Genomic DNA, 19,424 nt, shown 5'->3' with positions numbered 1-19,424 from the left:
GTGAGAGCGTGCTTGGTCCTCCTTTTCCTGTAGTCCACAATCATCTCCTTTGTCTTGATCATGTTGAGGGAGAGGTTGTTGTCCTGGCATCACACGGCCAGGTCTCTGACCTCCTCCATATAGGCTGTCTCGTTGTTGTCTGTGATCAGGCCTACCACTGTTGTGTCATCAGCAAACTTAATGATGGTGTTGGAGTTGTGCATGGCCGTGCAGTCATGAGTGAACAGGGAGTACTGGAGGGGACTGAGCACGCACCCCTGAGGTGCCCCCGTGTTGAGGATCAGCATGGCGGATGTGTTGTTACCACCTGGGGCGGTCCGTCATGTCCAGGATATGTCATGTCCAGTTGCAGAGGGAGGTGTTTAGTCCCAGGGTCCTTAGCTTAGTGATGAGCTTTGAGGGCACTATGGTGTTGAACACTGAGCTGTAGTCAACAAATAGCCTTCTCACATAGGTGTTCCTTTTGTCCAGGTGGGAAAGGGCAGTGTGGAGGGCCATAGAGATTGCATCATCTGTGGATCTGTTGGGGCGGTATGCAAATTGGAGTGGGTCTAGAGTTTCTGGGATAATGGTGTTGATGTGAGCCATGACCAGCCTTTCAAAGCACTTTATGGCTACAGACGTGAGTGCTATGGGTCTGTAGTCATTTAGGCAGGTTACCTTAGTGTTCTTGGGCACAGGGACTATGGTGGTCTGCTTAAAACATGTTGGTATTACAGACTCGGACAGGGAGAGGTTGAAAATGTCAGTGAAGACTCTTGCCAGTTGGTCAGCACATGTTCGCAGTACACGTCCTGGTAATCCGTCTAGCCCTGCGGCCTTGTGAATGTTGACTTGTTTAAAGGTCTTACTCACATCGGCTGCGGAGAGCATGATCACACAGTCGTCCGGAACAGCTGGTGATCTCATGCATGTTTCAGTGTTATTTGCCTCGAAGCGAGCATAGAAGTGGTTTAGCTCGTCTGGTTTTGAGTTTATTGAGTTTATTTTATTTTTACAGGGACAGTGCACATTAATCAACGTTTCAGTAAAAGTGCCGGTTTTAGCCAGCCGGCTAATTTTCAACCGCAGTCCCTGGGCAGGTTATTAAAAACAATTACAATATAGACAATCATAGAACAGTGAGCACACGCAGAGTAACATAGGACAAGCAAGACATAGCATACAGACAGAGCAACATAGGACAAGCAAGATGTAGCATACAGACAGAGCAACATAGAACAAAAAGCAACAAGACAAAATCCATAAAAACAAAGTGTTTCCACACCTCACAAGCTACAGACAACATGGAAAGTGGCAATACACAGCTAGGGATTATGTTCACAAATCGGATTGACCTTTAGCCATGTCTTCATGCATTTTGTGAAAGTGTGATATGTGGTGCAGTTATGTGTGTCTGATGGCAGTGTATTCCAGACATGGGACGCTCTCACAGAGAAAGCGGATTTACTAAAGGTGCTTTTCCTTAAGGGAACTATACAGTCACCTCTCATGGCAGACCTTGTGGATCTGCTGCCATATGTTTGGATTTTCTGTTTAACAAAAGTACTGAGTGGAGGGGAGCTAGGCCATTTAGGATCTTGAATACAAGACATGCGTCGGTGTATTGCACCAGATTTTCTGCTTTCTGAGGCTGTAACAGTGATGGTGGCTATTGGGCTTCCTATCGAGCACTTTGAGAGCCTGTTTGTAGACAGACTGAATAGGTTTTAATGTTGTATAGCAAGCTTGGGCCCAACTAGTCAAGCAGTATGTTAAGTGGGGGAGTATCATCGATTTGAAGTACCTCTGTGGTCAAACAATTTCGTATAAATCGGACATTAGCTAGGTTGAATTTGGTTATTTGAATGACCTTTTTCACATGCTTTTTAAAAGAGAGGTTGGAATCAAGTATGATTCCAAGGTACTTAAAATCAGATACCACCAGCTTCTCCCCTGACACATAGACATCTGGCTCAGTAGCATCTGTTGCCCTCTTTGTGAAGAACATGCAAACAGTTTTTTTCACATTGAGATGCAAACACGAGTCACTGAGCCACTTTGTAACCTGGACCATTACAGTAGTGAGTTCTTGTGCAGCTTGTTGTTTGCTCTTTGCATGCACATATATCACTGTATCATCTGCATACATTTGAACTTCAGACCCAGTGCAGACGGAAGGCAGATCATTAATGTACAGGCTGAACAAGAGGGGCCCCAGTATTGACCCTTGGGGCACGCCCACATCATAGCTAAGAGTGGGCGACAGCTCATTGCTCACTCTGACGCACTGAGTTCTGCCTTCAAGGTATGATTTCATCCATCTCAAGGCATCGGGGGAAAAGTTAAACTTGGACAATTTTGTGATGAGAATCTCATGGTTAACAGTATCGAAAGCCTTCCTTAGGTCCAGAAACACAGCCCCAACAACGCCCCCTTTGTATGCTCGTGTCACTGGGCAGCTCTCGGCTGTGCTTCCCTTTGTAGTCTGTAATGGTTTGCAAGCCCTGCCACATCCAACGAGCATCGGAGCCGGTGTAGTACGGTGTAGCTCATTGCAAAACAGTGTGTTTTAATCAATTATTTGTTGACATGAATATATTTAGTATAGTTTTATCTGATTATTAGTATTTTTATGAAATTCACTGAGCAGGATGGTCCTCCCCTTCCTCCTCTGAGGAGCCTCCACTGTACTGTAGACAGGGATAAAGTGACTAGGCAACAGGATAGATAATAGACAGTAGCAGCTCTGTGTGTGTGTGTGTGTGTGTGTGTGTGTGTGTGTGTGTGGCGTCAGTATGCGTGTGTGTGTGTGTGGCGTCAGTATGCATGTGTGTGTGTGTGTGTGTGGCGTCAGTATGCATGTGTGCGCATGTCATGTGTGTGCAAGAGAGTTAGTGCAAAAAAGTGTTAATGCAGGTAGTCCTGGTAGCCAATTGGATTCAGGTCTGGGGAACGGGCGGGCCAGTCCATAGCATCAATGCCTTCCTCTTGCAGGAACTGCTGACACACTCCAGCCACATGAGGTCTAGCATTGTCTTGCATTAGGAGGAACCCAGGGCCAACCGCACCAGCATATGGTCTCACAAGGGGTCTGAGGATCTCATCTCGGTACCTAATGGCAGTCAGGCTACCTCTGGCGAGCACATGAGGGCTGTGCGGCCCCCCAAAGAAATTCCACCCCACACCATGACTGACCCACCGCCAAATCGGTCATGCTGGAGGATGTTGCAGGCAGCAGAACGTTCTCCACGGCGTCTCCAGACTGTCGCGTTGTCACATGTGCTCAGTGTGAACCTGCTTTCATCTGTGAAGAGCACAGGGCGCCAGTGGCGAATTTGCCAATCTTGGTGTTCTCTGGCAAATGCCAAACGTACTGCACGGTGTTGGGCTGTAAGCATAACCCCCACCTGTGGACGTCAGGCCCTCATACCACCCTCATGGAGTCTGTTTCTGACCGTTTGAGCAGACACATGCACATTTGTGGCCTGCTGGAGGTCATTTTACAGGGCTCTGGCAGTGCTCCTCCTGCTCCTCCTTGCACACAGGTGGAGGTAGCAGTCCTGCTGCTGGGTTGTTGCCCTCCTACGGCCTCATCCACGTCTCCTGATGTACTGGCCTGTCTCCTGGTAGCGCCTCCATGCTCTGGACACTACGCTGACAGACACAGCAAACCTTCTTGCCACAGCTCGCATTGATGTGCCATCCTAGATGAGCTGCACTACCTGAGCCACTTGTGTGGGTTGTAGACTCCGTCTCATGCTACCACTAGAGTGAAAGCACCGCCAGCATTCAAAAGTGACCAAAACATCAGCCAGGAAGCATAGGAACTGCAGAACCACTCCTTTATTGGGGGTGTCTTGCTAATTGCCTATAATTTCCACGTGTTGTCTATTCCATTTGCACAACAGCATGTGATATGTATTGTCAATCAGTGTTGCTTCCTAAGTGGACAGTTTGATTTCACAGAAGTGTGATTGACATGGAATTACATTGTGTTGTTTAAGTGTTCCCTTTATTTTTTTGAGCAGTATATATTCCATTTAGCTTTTATCCAAAGCGACTTTAGCAGATGCTTTTATCCGTGGCGGGTGTCTCTGTCGGACACTGGAGCAGGGCAGAGTGGCGGTGCAGTCTGAACACATGGCAGATGCCAAGTGTCAGCCTGACAGAGAAGGACACTTTGGCCAGGAGTTGGTAGATTTGGCAAAGGAGAAGGGAAGGGTTTTTTCTCTGGCAAAGAGAGAAGATAAATGGTCAGGGAGGTTGCCAGGAAAGCTTCACGTCTCTCTCTTTCACTCTTCCTCTATCTATCTTTCTTTCTGTCTTTCTCTCTGTCTTTTTCTCCATCTCTCACCTCTCTCACCCTACTCTCTCACCCTCTTTCCAGCCCATATGTCATCTGAGCAACGGGAGGTTGCTGTCTATCCATCCTGTGTCACCTTGGCAATGTGCTTCTGCTTTGACTGGCTCACTTCATAATGTCCCAGCCACTACATGAACCCTCTCTCTCTACAAACAACACAGTCTGGGCCAACACAGTGCGTGTTTGTTTTCTCTTTTGTGGTAGTCTGGTTTAGGAAATGTGTGTCTTCTTATGCGAAACCAAGCCTGTCTTTTCTGATGTTCCCTACTATTGGAATTGCATTATTGCACTTTGATGCACCATGAATTGGTATGGATGGATTGAAAGGACAAAGATGTGAGTCTTACCTGTTTCTGCCAACTTGAGAGTTAATCTGGTATCTCTAACTTGAAGCAACATGCTACACTGTATTACTTACTTACCTATATCTCTTTCTTTCTTTCTCTCTCCTCAGAGTGTATGAACTGCACTGGCTATGCTGATATGAATGATAGACTGAGTATGCTTGAATCCAAGGTAATCTTTCAGCAACCAAACCTGTCATTAAAACAGTATTACATACAGTACATGAATGTAATGAGACCTGATATTCTCACAAATCTAGCTCCTATCTCAGCAGGACTGAACACTAATCTTCCTTCATTTTGTGTCAGATTGTGTTGCTGGAGGAGGTGGGACCACCACCTCTCCTATTCAGATACTCCCCAGATAGGTCATCAGATAACGAGGTGGGATTGGGAGCACCCAAACCCACCCCCATCACTCCCCCCGCAATCGGACTACCGGGTGAGGCGCTTTACAGCAGGACCTCACTGAACCTCTGATGGTTAACAATTCACTTTTCTTCCTCCATAGTTTAATATGGCAACTGTTTGACTCTGTCGTGTTATGGATTTTCAGAAAAGTGCACCAAATGTTTAAAGAAGTGTCTGAATCGGGTGGAATTCTGACTGAGTTGTTAAATCGTTTGTTTTCCAAGGAGCCAGAGGCCTCCCAGGGCCAGCTGGACCCCCAGGTGTGGCGGGACCCCCTGGATGCACTGGAGAGACAGGCCTAGCAGGGAAACCTGGACCCATGGGACCCAGAGGTATAAGTCTTCCCCCCACCTCTGTATCTCACCCATACACTATCACTTGGGGCTCCCGAGTGGCGCAGCTGTCTAAGGCACTGCATCTCAGTGCAAGAGGCGTCACTACAGTCCCTGGTTCGCATCCAGGCTGAATCACATCCAGCCGTGATTGGGAGTCCCATAGGGCGGCGCACAATTGGCCCAGCGTTGTCCGGGTTTGGCCGGGGTAGGCCGTCATTGTAAGTAAGAATTTGTTCTTAACTGACTTGCCTAGTCAAATAAAGGTTCAATCAAATATAAAGGTACAAAGCAGTTTGACACTTGCACATGTGCATGTTCACACATTAGATGTGTATGGTATGTGTAAGGACAGTGTTGTGTTGAGGCTGACTGTGCTCTGGTTCCCACAGGGCCCCAGGGCCAGCGAGGAGCCCAAGGGGAGAGAGGTGTACCGGGGCCAGCGGGGCCTCTGGGGCCAGCCTCGTCCTTCTCTCACAGTGGTGACGTGTTTGGTCTGAGGGAGCTGGGCCAGTGTGAGTATCCCTGCTGCACCAATGAATTTAAGTCAAGAAATTTAAGCCATAGGCCCTATAGGGATACCACATTCATTAATATGATTGATGTTTCATTCTGAAAGTGTTTCAGGAGTCTCTGACCTCTTTCTTGTCATTGCCAGTTTGACATCGAGGATATTTTGGAATATCCATTATTTCAGGTGTTACATCTGCCCCTACCACGCCCTCTAGTTCTCCTCCTGTGTCTCTCTAACCTGCCGCCACTCCCCCAGTGCTCTCACCCTCCCTCTCTCTCTGTGTGGGTGTATCTGATTGTGTGAGTGGAGACAGGTATGCTGGAGTCAGAGCAGATCCACACCAGCTGCAATCTGTTCCATAATCAAGACCTCTACAAATACTCAGCCCTACCACTTCCACACTGCCAGATCATAGCCTCTGCTCAGTCAGTCTACATTTCAAGCCATTTGTTCCTGCATAGATCTTGTTATTCCTGTGGTGCCTGTTTTCCCTAGCCTGATGCTGCTTTTTTCTCTGCTACAGTTCCGTCCTCTCTGACTCTGGTCCCTGTCGCCAGACCCTCGTCTTGTCAGTCCTGCTTCCCTGCCCTGGACTCTCGCTCTACTGCTTCCTTGGATTCCGCTCTGGACCTGCTTACCCTGCCCCTACTCCCCTTACCCCAGCCTCAGTTCCTGGTTCCCTGCTACCCGCCAGAGCTCCCCCTGGCCTGCACCCATCTCCCCCCAGCTTTTCAATAAATACCTTGGTTACCTTATCCCTGTCTCCTCGTCTGAGTCTACACTTGGGTTCACCTGCTCCACCCCGCGTAACAGTACATTCTGGCCAAAAGATATGAACCCAGCAGACTTAGATCGTCTCCACTAAACCCTCGTCAGCCAAGGCGCCCTGCTCGAGCAACATGACCAAGCCCTGAGAACCCTTCTGGAGCATGTCAAGGAGTTTTCACGGAGCCTTTCTGACCTGCAGGACCGAACCATCACCCAGAGCTCGCAACCAGCCCCTAGTCCTTCTCCTCCACCCCGTGAACCGTTTGTTCCAGCTTCTGAGCATTACAATGGCAACCTCAGAGCTTGCAAAGCTTTTTTGGTACAATGTTCACTAGTATTTGAGCAACAGCCTTACTCTTATGCTAGCGAACGGGCCAAGATTTCCTTCCTGATTGGCTGCCTCCGTGGAGCAGCGCTTTCCTGGGCCACAGCGGTGTGGGAGAGACAGTCTCCCATCTGCTCCTCCTACTCCAGATTCACGGAGGAGATGAAGAGCCTTCAACCACCCTGTCAGCGGTAAGGATGCCGCTAAATGACTCCTGTCCCTCCATCAAGGCTCCCATAGTGTCGTTGAAATGGCGATCGAGTTTCGCAGCCTAGCCACTGAGAGCGGCTGGAATGAGGATGCCCTTCAGGGAGAATTCCAGAACGCTCTCACTGAGACCATCAAGGACGAGTTGGTGTCCAGGGATGAGCCTAATGGACTCGATGAACTCATCTCTCTCGCCATCCGCATCGACAACCGTCTCCGTGAGCATCAGAAGGAGAGGGCAGGTAAGGTTGCATGCCCCATAACAACATCTGCTTCCTTGCCTTGTTCTACTTCCCCGACTGCCTCCCTTCCCAAGTCTCTTCCAGAACTTGAACCCATGCAGCTCGGCCGGGCCCGTCTCTCTCCAGAGGAGAGGCAGCTGCGAATCAGCACTAGGAGCTGCCTATACTGTGGCCAGGTTGGTCACGTTGTCTCCACTTGTTCCCTGCATCCAGCAAAAGAGGTGGCTCGGCAGTAGTGGGGGATATACTATTGAGCCAAATCACCATGCCCATCTCCCCCCAGACCCCTGCTTAATGGCACCCTCGTGTGGCAGAGCCAGGCCTTTCCTCAGCCTGCTCTCATTTACTCCGGTGCCGACGAGAGTTTCCTGGACCGTGGTGTCGTTACCCAGTTGGGCCTGGACACTGTTCCACTCGATTCACCCCTCGATACCAACGGACAGCTACTCACCCATGTCTGGGAGAGAACTGTCCCTGTCATCCTGCATCTCTCTGGAAACCACCAGGAAAGGATCAGTTTCCACATAATCGACTTCCCTCAATCTCCCCTGATTCTTGGCCATCCATGGTTAAAGCTGCACAACCCTCAGATCGACTGGACCGCCGAAATGGTAACCACTTGGAGTTGATTTTGTCACTCTAATTGTTTACATTCTGCCCTTGCCCCTGCCTTGTCTGTGCCCCAATCCATTCCAGAACCTCCGGACCAGTCAACAGTTCCACCTGAGTATCACAATCTAGCTCCTGTGTTCAACAAACACCACACCCTGTCGCTGCCTCCTCATTAGCCATATAACTGCTCCATTGACCTCCTGCCTGGAGCTCCTCTCCCCAGTAGCCGGTTTTATAACCTCTCTCACCCCGAGCACGAGGCTATGGACTGGTTCCCTGGCTGCAGGACTTATAAGGCCTTCATCCTCTCCGGTAGGTGCTGTTTTTTTCTTTGTAAATAAAAAGGATGGGTTACTGAAGTTGTGCATAGACTTCTGTGGGCTGAATAATATCACAGTGAAGAACAAGTATCCTTTGCCACTCATCAGTTCTGCTTTTGCCCCCCTCCATGGTGCCACGGGGTTCACCAAACTCAACCTCTGGAATGCCTACCATCTTGTCCGCATCAGAGAGGGGGACGAGTGGAAATCTGCGTTTAACACACCAGTTGGCCACTTTGAGTATTTGGTCATGCCTTTTGGTCTTACTAACGCCCCTGCTGTTTTCCAGAACCTAGTCAATGATGTGCTGAGGGATGTGATTGGATGCTTCATTTTGTAAATTTGGATGACATTCAGATTTTTTCTAAGGACCCAGAGGCTCACCAGCAACACGTTCTCCAATGGCTGTGGGAGAATAAGCTTTTTGTCAAAGCTGAGAAATGTGAGTTTCATGCTTCCTCTGTCTTTCCTGGGTTATATTATTGCGTAGGGGGAAGTACGTATGGACCCTGCCAAACTCATGGCAGTCACAGAGTGGCCTGCGCCCTCAAACCTGAAGCAGCTACAGCGTTTCCTGGGCTTTGGAAATTTTTACAGACATTTCATCCGCAACTGCAGCCGTCTGGCAGCACCTCTCATCTCCACCTCCACTCCGTTCCACTGGACCCCTGAGGCAGAGGCAGCGTTCCTGGAATTCTAACACAGCTTCACTTCCGCTCCAGTCCTCACTCAGCCAGACCCAGAACTCCAGTTCATCGTGGAGGGGGACGCCTCCAACACCGAGGTAGGTACTGTTCTGTCTCAACGTTCCCACTCTGATCAGAAGCTCCACCCATGTGCATTCTTTTCCCATAAGCTCTCACCTGCAGAGAATCATTTTGACATCGGTAACCGTGAATTCCTGGCAGTTAAGCTGGCTCTTTAGTTATGGCGTTACTTGCTGGAGGGCTCTGTACTCCCCTTCATCGTGTGGACAGACCACAAAAACCTGTCCTACATCCAGACTGCCAAACGTCTGAACTCCCAGCAAGCCAGGTGAGCCTTGTTCTTCGGTAGATTCAATTTCACACTCACTTATCTCCCCAGTTCTAGGAATACCAAGCCTGACGCCCTCTCCCATCAGTTCACCGCCGACAACACTGCTTCCGAGCCAGATTCCATTGTGCCATCCACCTGCATTGTTGCCTCCGTCTCCTGAGAGATCGAGTCCCATATCCGCCAGGCTCAGCAAAACCAGCCTGACACGGGTAACGGTCCCAGAAATGCTCCGTTCGTTCTGATCTTCAGTGGAGCCATTCTACCCGTCTCACCTGTCACCCTGGTATGAACCGGACCCTTGCCTTCCTGCATCAGCGCTTTTGGTGGCCCACCATGGAGAGAGTTGCCCGGGAGTTTGTCTATACCTGGAACAAAACCTCCACTAGACCCACTTCCGGTCTGCTTCACCCCCTTCCCATACCCAGTCGCCCCTGGTCACACATAGCTCTGGACTTCGTCACTGATCTTCCCCCATCTAACGGTAACTCACTCATCCTCACCATTATTGACAGATTTTCCAAAGCGGCTCACTTTATTCCCCTCTCCGAGCTCCTGTCCTCCAAGGAAACTGTGGACCTGCTGGTATCCCATGTATTTTGTCTGCATGGCATTCCCACTGACATCGTTTCGGACAGGGGACCCCAGTTTACGTCCCAGGTATGGAGATCCTTCTGTTCAGCTCTTGGTATCAATGTCAGTTTTCTGGATATGACCCCCAGACCAACGGCCAGACCAATGGCCAGACCGAACGGGCCAACCAGGAGATGGAGACTGCGCTATGCTGCGTGACTTCTGCTAACCCTTCCTCCTGGAGTGCCCAGCTACCCTGGGTTGAATATGCCCACAACACCCTCACCAACACCTCATCAGGTATGTCACCTTTCGAGTGTGCTCTGGGTTACCAACCTCCCTTGTTCCTCGACCAAGAGGTTGCGGTTCTCTGTCCATGACCAGATGTGTCGTTGTCATCATACCTGGAGGACGGCCCGGGCTGCTCTTCTCTGTTTCTCCGCCAGGACCCAGTCCGAAGCCAACCGTCGCCGTGCCTCAGCTCCAGTCTACACCCCAGGCCAAAAGGTATGGCTCTCTTCTTGGGACCTGCCATTGAAAGTGGCATCGAATAAACTTTCCCCCCGATTCATTGGTCCCTTTGAGATTGACCGTGTCATTAACCCCCCTGCGGTGCGCCTGAAACTCTCAGGATCCATCCTACCTTCCATGTATCCCTGATTTAAACCTGTCTCCTCCTGCAGCAGCTCCTCCACCCCCTCGGCTCATCAATTACCATCCTGCCTATACCATCCGGCAACTTCTGTACATGTGCCGTCGGGGTTGTGGCTGGCAGTACCTGGTGGACTGTGGGATACGGGCCTGAGGAGCGCTGCTGGGTGCCCCGCCGTCACATTCTGGACCCCTCACTCTTACGGGATTTCCATACCTTACACCCAGATAAGCCTGGTCGGGCGTAGGGGGGGGGGGTGCTGTCTACTCCTCATCCTGTGTCTCCCTAACCTGCCGCCACTCCACCAGTGCTCTCTCCCTCTCTCTCTCTGTGTGGATGTATCTGATTGTGTAAGTGGAGATAGGTATGCTGGAGTCAGAGCAGATCCCCACCAGCTGCAACCTGTTCCATAATCAAGACCTCTACAAATACTCAGCCTTGCCACTTCCACGCTGCCAGATCGTAGCCTCTGCTCAGTCAATCTACATTTCAAGCCATTTGTTCCTGTTTTCCCTAGCCTGACGCTGCTTTTCTCTCTGCTACAGTGCCATCCGCTCTGGCTCTGGTCCCTGTCGCCAGTCCCTCATCTCATCTGTCCTGCTTCCCTGCCCTGGACCCTCACTCTACTGCTTCCTTGGATTCCGCTCCGGACCTCCTTACCCTGCCCCTACTCCCCTTGCCGCAGCCTCAGTTCCTGCTACCCGCCCAAGCTCCCCCTGGCCTGCACCCCATCTCCCCCCCATTTTTCAATAAATACCTTGGTTACCTTATCCCTGTCTCCTCGTCTGAGTCCACCCCGCGTAACATCAGGGCCATCTGCCACACATATTGTATATCTGGAGACCTTGTTTCAATAGTAAATTACTGATAGCGATCAATTTATAATATTAGGAGACATTACTCTCCCACCTATTTTCATAAGCCTCTTACACCTGGGGAACATTTTATGGAAGAAAGAAAAATATGTCATGACACCGTTAAAGCCAATTGACATGCAAAGTGTAGTCTCACCAGGTGACCCATTGGCCCATATCTGGGAAGTCCATCAGTGGAACATCCCTCTCCCTGCCTGTTAAAATGCTCTATTCCTACACGAAGAACCCTCAATGGACAACAGGCAACCGTTCTGCCAAGAGCTATAATATATACTGAGCCCTCACAAGACCATGGAAAAAGTAATCTAGATTTTATCATGTAGGTTTTATTGGATCCAAATGCCTGATAATGTCTCCATTGCAAAAATACATATCTTATCAGTCAATAGTGAGTCCCCATAAACCATAAAGTTGATAATGATGGTTCAGACAGATTTCAGACTGCTGTATGGATGACTAGAATGTTCCTGTAATGCTGGAGTGGCCTTATCACCTTCTTCCTGTAGTACTATTATCTGTGAGACATGTGAAGTCTAATGGTGAATAATGGTTCCAACCGGTAAGAAATATGCACACTAGGGGAGGAGGGCAGTCAGTGGTAGTAATGTATGCTTGTTAGAGACAATGACCTCATATGAAACGAAACATATAGAATATGTAGGCCTTAATTCATGCTGTAACATTTAATAGAGGACCTTGGCTAAAATCTATGGACTGTAAAATTGTAAGTTGTAGAAGTCTACAGACATGTTCCATTGACCTCCATCTGAGGCATTTCACAGTTTTAACCAGCAGAGGGCAAAATGCTCCCACTCGGATATCATGGAAAGCTGTATATTATTATTGTGGTGGGCTGGCTTTGTTTAAACCTCGGCTCTGGCTGCAGTCTGCCTGCTGTAAATCAGACCCAATTTGTAACCTGTCAGCACAGCAGCCTGAATCTGGAAACCCTGGGCCGCCACAGAGCCAGAAACTGCTCAATAAACGGCAAGACGAGGTTCTCAAGTCAAACCTCAATGCTGCAGGTATTTTGACGTTAGGAGGAAGAGTAGAGAGAGAGAGGCCTGTTTTAGTTGAGTGATGTGTGTGTGTGTGTGTGGGGGGGGGGGGGGGTCACTAGAGGAAGTAGTCTAATTTAGACAAGTTTATAGTGCACCAGAAATTAGTTCCAGTGGCATTGCTCCCAAGAATATTGGAGTTTTCCTCCTGTTGATCCCTCTCTGCAGTGGGATGCTGAACTAGTACCAGAGTTTCTGCTCCCTACCTCAACCATTGACCATGATGGGTGTGGCACTATCTCACAACACACCCACAGTGACAACCAACCAAGACAACCTATCATCTCCAATGTTTGACAATAATTCACAACCCAAAATACCACCAGAGCTACAGTATGTAAATAATGGAAGTACTCTTAACTCAAACTTGAAGAACATACATGCAGTACGTACATGTAGTACATACATGTAGTATGTAATTAGAGCACTGTGAGCACCTGTTGCACCTAACCCATGGCTGTTTTTGTTTTGGGTACAGATGAAGAAGCTGCGCTCCATTCACAGAACAACCAAAGAGCTGTGACCGGTCCCCCAGGCCCCACCGGATCCCCTGGGCCCCCAGGTATAAACACTGACACCCCCGCTGCCATGACCATGAAGTCATAATGAAGAATACTACTTCCCTATATCAGCTAATCACCAAGTGGGACCTTTAAGTGGATATTGTCAGAATATTTTGGAAAACTATAATCTCCATTTTCCAACTCTTGAGGCCGTCCGGGACACACAGGGCCTGCTGGAAACCCAGGTACCCCAGGGAGAAACGTATGTATAACATTGGACTTTCATGTACATCCTGCAGCAGAATCCTAATTTGAGACTGTGGTGTCCTAAATTATAAGATCCCTTGATAAAGAATAGCAAAAAAAGACTGTCCAAAATAAAAAATACTGAGCTATATTGTATGCAATATTTTTTTTAACAATTATATTATTTTATATTAATACAATTGCTCAGAGAAAGAGATTTTGTTTAACAAGTAATAAAATAATTGTATTGGATCCCCTGTTTTCAGTACTCCAGCACCCTCTCCTGCATGACATGAGCCGTCCTCGCGCTCTCTCCCACCTTAGATAGGTTTTACGCACAATAACTTTCTATCTATTAATGCCAAATAATACAATCAGTCCATCCTCAAAACAATAGATTTCTGGGGATTCTTTCAATATTCAGTGTAGTCTACTATCTCTAACTATACAATGTATTTGGAAAGTATTCAGACTCCTTGACTTTTTCCAAATTATGCCACGTGTAACGATCGTCCAAAGGAGTAGACCAAGGTGCAGCGTGGTGAGTGTTCATCTTGAATTTATTTAAAATCAGAACACTTAAACAAAAGAATAAACAATGACAAACGACCGTCACGTCTTGCAGGCTATAACGAGCAGTACAAAAATAAGATCCCACAACTCAAGGAGGGAAAAGGGCTGCCTAAGTATGGTTCCCAATCAGAGACAACGATAGGCAGCTGCCTCTAAATGGAAACCATACCTGGCCAAAACATAGAAATAAAAAACATAGAATTCCCACCCCACACCCTGACCTAACAACATAGAGAAATAAACCGTCTCTCTCAGGTCAGGGCGTGACAGTACCCCCCCCCCAAAGGTGCGGACTCCCGGCCGCAAACCTGTACCAATAGGGGAGGGTCCGGGTGGGCATCTATACTTGGCGGTGGCTCTGGTTCGGGACATAGCCCCCACACCGCCCACTGATCCCCCTGCTTCTGTGTCGCCGGAGGAACCAGACCGTGGATTATCGCCGGAGGCTCTGAACTGCAGGCCGCCGCTGAAGACTCTGGGCTGCAGGCCGCCGCTGAAGACTCTGGGCTGCAGGCCGCCGCTGAAGACTCTGGGCTGAGTAGACCAAGGTGCAGCGTGGTAAGTGTTCATCTTGAATTTATTTTAAATCAGAACAATTAAACAAAAGAATAAACAATGACAAACAACCGTCACGTCTTGCAGGCTATAACGAGCAGTACAAAAATAAGATCCCACAACTCAAGGAGGGAAAGGGCTGCCTAAGTATGGTTCCCAATCAGAGACAACGATAGGCAGCTGCCTCTGAATGGAAACCATACCTGGCCAAAACATAGAAATAAAAAACATAGAATGCCCACCCCACACCCTGACCTAACAACATAGAGAAATAAACCGTCTCTCTCAGGTCAGGGTGTGACACCACATTACAGCTTTATTATATAATTTATTAAATAAAAAAATCCTCATCAATCTACACACAATACCCCATAATACAAAGCGAAAACAGGTTTTTGGAAATGTTTGCAAATGTATTAAAACTAAAAAAAATTAAATATCTTATTTACATAAGTATTCAGACCCTTTGCTATGAGACTCGCAATTGAGCTCAGGTGTATCCTGTTTCCATTGATCATTCCTGAAATGTTTCTACAACTTGATTGGAGTCCACTTGCGGTATGTAACGGCCGTCGTAGGAAGTGGACCAAAATGCAGCGGGTACGTGAATGCTCATATTTATTTTATGACGAACATTACACAAAAACAACAAAACGAAAAAACGAACAACAGCTAGACAGTCTTGCAGGCTAAACATAACAATGCAAAAACAACCTCCCACAATTCCCACAACAAACACACCCCTATACATAGGACCTTCAATCAGAGGCAACGAGGAACAGCTGCCTCCAATTGAAGGCCCAATACCAATAAACTAAACATAGAACTAAACACCCTAGATCTAACATAGAAATACACAACATAGAACCTAACCAAAAACCCCGGACTAATCTAAACAAACACCCCTCTACAAAACACATATACCAACAAACCCCGAACCACATAAAACAAACACCCCTTGCCACGTCCTGACCAAACAATAATAACAAATAACCCCTTTACTGGTCAGGACATGCCACGGTAAATGTCTATGTAAGGTTCCACAGTTGACAGTGCATGTTAGACTTTGATCTGAAGCCATTCTTGTGATTTTGCTATTGTAAATATTTGTAGGCTTATGTAGCCAAATTGTATCTATGATCGTATGCTATCCATTTATGTTTTTTGTATGCTATTTTAATATATTAGAATTAACCAATGATGAATGAATCAGGCCACACCCAGCCATGATTACAGACACCTGTGTGTCCTTTGACACTATATAAACTAGTCACCCCGCAGTGTTTGTCATTATACCCTGATGAAGACAGCTTGTCTGTCGAAATGTTGGATATTAGGTTATTCAATTATTGCATCTGAGCTCCTAGAGTGTGCAGCTCTCCTTTAATACTTCAAGAGCAAAAACCAAGCCATGAAGTCGAAGGAATTGTCTGTAGAGCTCAGAGACAGGATTGTGTCGAGGCACAGATCTGGGGTAGGGTACCAAAATTATTCTGCAGCATTGAAGTCCCCAAGAACACAGTTCCCTGCATCATTCTGAAATGGAAGAAGTTTGGAACCACCAAGACTCTTCCTAGAGCTGGTCGCCCGGGCAAACAGCAATCGGGAGAGAAGGGCCTTAGTCAGGGAGGTGACCAAGAACCCGATGGTCAATCTGACAGAGCTCCAGAGTTCCTCTGGAGATGGGAGAACCTTCCAGAAGGACAACCATCTCTGCAGCAGTCCACCAATCAGGCCTTTATGGTAGAGTGGCCAGACGGAAGCCACTCCTCAGTAAAAGGAACATGACAGCCAGATTGAAGTTTGACAAAAGACACCTAAAGGACTCAGACCATGAGAAACAAGATTCTCTGGTCTGATGAAACCATTGGCCTTGGCCTGAATGCCAAGCGTCACGTCTGGAGGAAACCTGGCACCATTCCTATGGTGACACATAGTGGTGGCAGCATCATGCTATGGGGATGTTTTTCAGCGACAGGGACTGTGAGACTAGTCAGGATCGAGGGAAAGATGAACGGAGCAAAGTACAGAGAGATCCTTGATGAAAACCTGCTCCAGAGCGCTCAGGACCTCCGACTGGGGCGAAGGTTCACCTTCCAACAAGGCAACAACCCTAAACACACAGCAAAGACAATGCAGGAGTGGCTTCGGGACAAGTCTCTGAATGTGCTTGAGTGGCCCAGCCAGAGCTTAAACCCGATCAAACATCTCTGGAGAGACCTGAAAATAGCTGTGCAGCGACGCTCCCCATCCAACCTGATAGAGCTTGAGAGGATCTGCAGAGAAGAATGGGAGAAACTTCCCAAATACATGTGTGCCAAACTTGTAGCGTCATACCCAAGAAGACTCGAGGCTGTAATCCCTGCCAAAGGTGCTTCAACAAAGTACTGAGTAAAGTGTCTGAATACTTATATAAATGTGATATTTATGTTGTTGTTTTTTCAATACATTTGCAAAAAAATCTAAAAACATGTTTTTGCTTTGTCAATATGGGGTATTGTGTGTAGATTGATTTTTTTTTTTTAAATGTATCCATTTTAGAATAAGGATGTGGAAAAAGTCAAGGGGTCTGAATACTTTCCGAATGCATTGTATAGCCTGCCGTATTTAGCTGCTATTTATCAACTTTGTAATAAAAACTACACATCAAATAGCCTAACAATGAGGGAAAAAGTAGTCAGAATTTAGGATAAATTCAGCCACTATTTATTGTTGAACTCAGCAGGTTTTTTTCTGGCTAATAGCCTACACAAATGGACTGCAATATTCAAGGCAAATTAAATCCAACTTGAGGGACTCCCCTGGTCTCCTGAAGTCCTCCTTGCTCCTTCTTTCTCTGTCTGTGTCTCTTTTTCTCTTTCTTTCTCTTAGAAGACTGTTTTCTATACTAAGTATTGCCAACCCCAACGGGGTCAGAGCATTTCATATTATTCTGTACGTAAAGCCACGACACTCTATTTAGTATGATATTGTCACGGTTGTCTAAAGGATCGGACCAAAGTGCAGCATGGTTGTAGTTCCACATATTTATTTATTCCATGAAATGTTGCAATACACAAATAACTTGAATAACAAAAACAACAAACCGTGACGCAGAGAGAAGTAAACACTACTCAGAAGATAACAACCCACAAACACAAGTGGAAAAAAAACCTACTTAAATATGATCTCCAATTAGAGACAAGGATGTGGAAAAAGCCGCCGCTGGAGGTTCTGGGCTGCGGACCGGCGTTAAAGACTTCGGGCTGCGGACCGCCGCTGGGGGCTCCGGGCTGCGGACCAGCGCTGGAGGCTCCGGGCTGCGGACCGCCGCTGGAGGCTCCGGACTGGGGAGCGTCGCTGGAGGCTCCGGACTGGGGAGCTTCGCTGGAGGCTCCGGACTGGGGAGCTTCGCTGGAGGCTCCGGACTGGGGAGCGTCGCTGGAGGCTCCGGACTGTAGGCCGTCGCTGGAGGCTCCGGACTGTAGGCCGTCGCTGGAGGCTCCGGACTGTAGGCCGTCGCTGGAGGCTCCGGACTGTAGGCCGTCGCTGGAGGCTCCGGACTGTAGGCCGTCGCTGGAGGCTCCGGACTGTAGGCCGTCGCTGGAGGCTCCGGACTGTAGGCCGTCTCAGTAGGTTCCGGACTGTAGGCCGTCTCAGTAGGTTCCGGACTATAGGCCGTCTCAGTAGGTTCCGGACTGTAGGCCGTCTCAGTAGGTTCCGGACTGTATGACGTCGCCGGAAGCTCGGGACTGGGAACTGTCGCCGGAAGCTCTGGACTGGGAACTGTCGCCGGAAGCTCTGGACTGGGAACTGTCGCCGGAAGCTCTGGACTGGGACCTGTCGCCGGAAGCTCTGGACTGGGACCTGTCGCCGGAAGCTCTGGACTGGGAACTGTCGCCGGAAGCTCTGGACTGGGAATGCGCACTGGAAGCCTGATGCGTGGGACTGGCATAGATGGCGCCAGACTGGTAACACACACCTCAGGACAAGTGCAGGGAGCAGGAACAGGACACCCCGGACTGGGCATATGCACTGGAGGTCTGATGCGTGGGACTGGCCTAGGTGGCACCAGACTGGTAACACGCACCTCAGGGCGAGTGCGGGGAGGAGGCACAGGACGTACTGGGCTATGGAGGCGCACTGGAGGAAGAGTGCGAGGAGCAGGCACAGGACGTACTGGGCTATGGAGGCGAACTGGAGACCAGGAATGCTGAGCAGGCATACTCCTTCCTGGCTGAATGCCAATCTTAGCCCGACAACGGTGAGGAGCTTGCACCGAGCGCACCGGGCTGTGAGTGCGTATGGGCAATACAGTGCACATCACCGCATAACACGGTGCTCGTTCAGTCACTCGCTCCTCAGCACGCCCGCTCCACACTCGACTCCCTGACTGGCTCCGGTTCACTCCTCGGCTCTCCACGGTAAGCACGGGAAGTTGGCTCAGGTCTCCACCCTGACTCTGCCAAACTCCCCGTGTGCCCCCCCAAACATTTTTTGGGGGGGTGCCGCTCTCTCTTGCCTCTTGGTGGATATAGCGCCTCGTACTATCGCCACTCCACTTTTGCTGCCTCAATCTCCTCCCTCGGGCGGCGATACTCCCCAGCCTGCCTCCAGGGTCCTTTCCTGTTCAAAATCTCCTCCCAAGTCAATTTTTCCTGCTGATCCCTACCACGCTGCTTGGTCCTTTTGTGGTGGGTTGTTCTGTCACGGTTGTCTAAAGGATCGGACCAAAGTGCAGCATGGTTGTAGTTCCACATATTTATTTATTCCATGAAATGTTGCAATACACAAATAACTTGAATAACAAAAACAACAAACCGTGACGCAGAGAGAAGTAAACACTACTCAAAAGATAACAACCCACAAACACAAGTGGAAAAAAAACCTACTTAAATATGATCTCCAATTAGAGACAACGAGGACCGGCTGCCTCTAATTAGAGATCATCCAAC

General features: G+C 48.6%; 1 protein-coding gene across 2 annotated transcripts in view; it reads left to right on the top strand.

Moving 5' to 3' along the window:
- Positions 1 to 19,424, top strand: part of LOC115154272 (collagen alpha-1(XXVI) chain) — a 71,133-nt gene that overhangs the window by 47,956 nt on the left and 3,753 nt on the right. For both annotated transcript variants that reach the window (XM_029700324.1, XM_029700323.1), the window contains 6 exons: positions 4,800 to 4,861; positions 4,999 to 5,131; positions 5,325 to 5,432; positions 5,825 to 5,947; positions 13,092 to 13,175; positions 13,326 to 13,378. In XM_029700324.1, coding sequence (XP_029556184.1) covers positions 4,800 to 4,861; positions 4,999 to 5,131; positions 5,325 to 5,432; positions 5,825 to 5,947; positions 13,092 to 13,175; positions 13,326 to 13,378 — 563 coding nt within the window. The remainder of the gene's footprint in view (positions 1 to 4,799; positions 4,862 to 4,998; positions 5,132 to 5,324; positions 5,433 to 5,824; positions 5,948 to 13,091; positions 13,176 to 13,325; positions 13,379 to 19,424) is intronic.

The sequence above is a fragment of the Salmo trutta genome, chromosome 19 (genome assembly GCF_901001165.1).
Source record: "Salmo trutta chromosome 19, fSalTru1.1, whole genome shotgun sequence".
Lineage (NCBI taxonomy): Eukaryota > Metazoa > Chordata > Actinopteri > Salmoniformes > Salmonidae > Salmo > Salmo trutta.
This window is presented reverse-complemented; position numbering and strand designations above follow the sequence as displayed.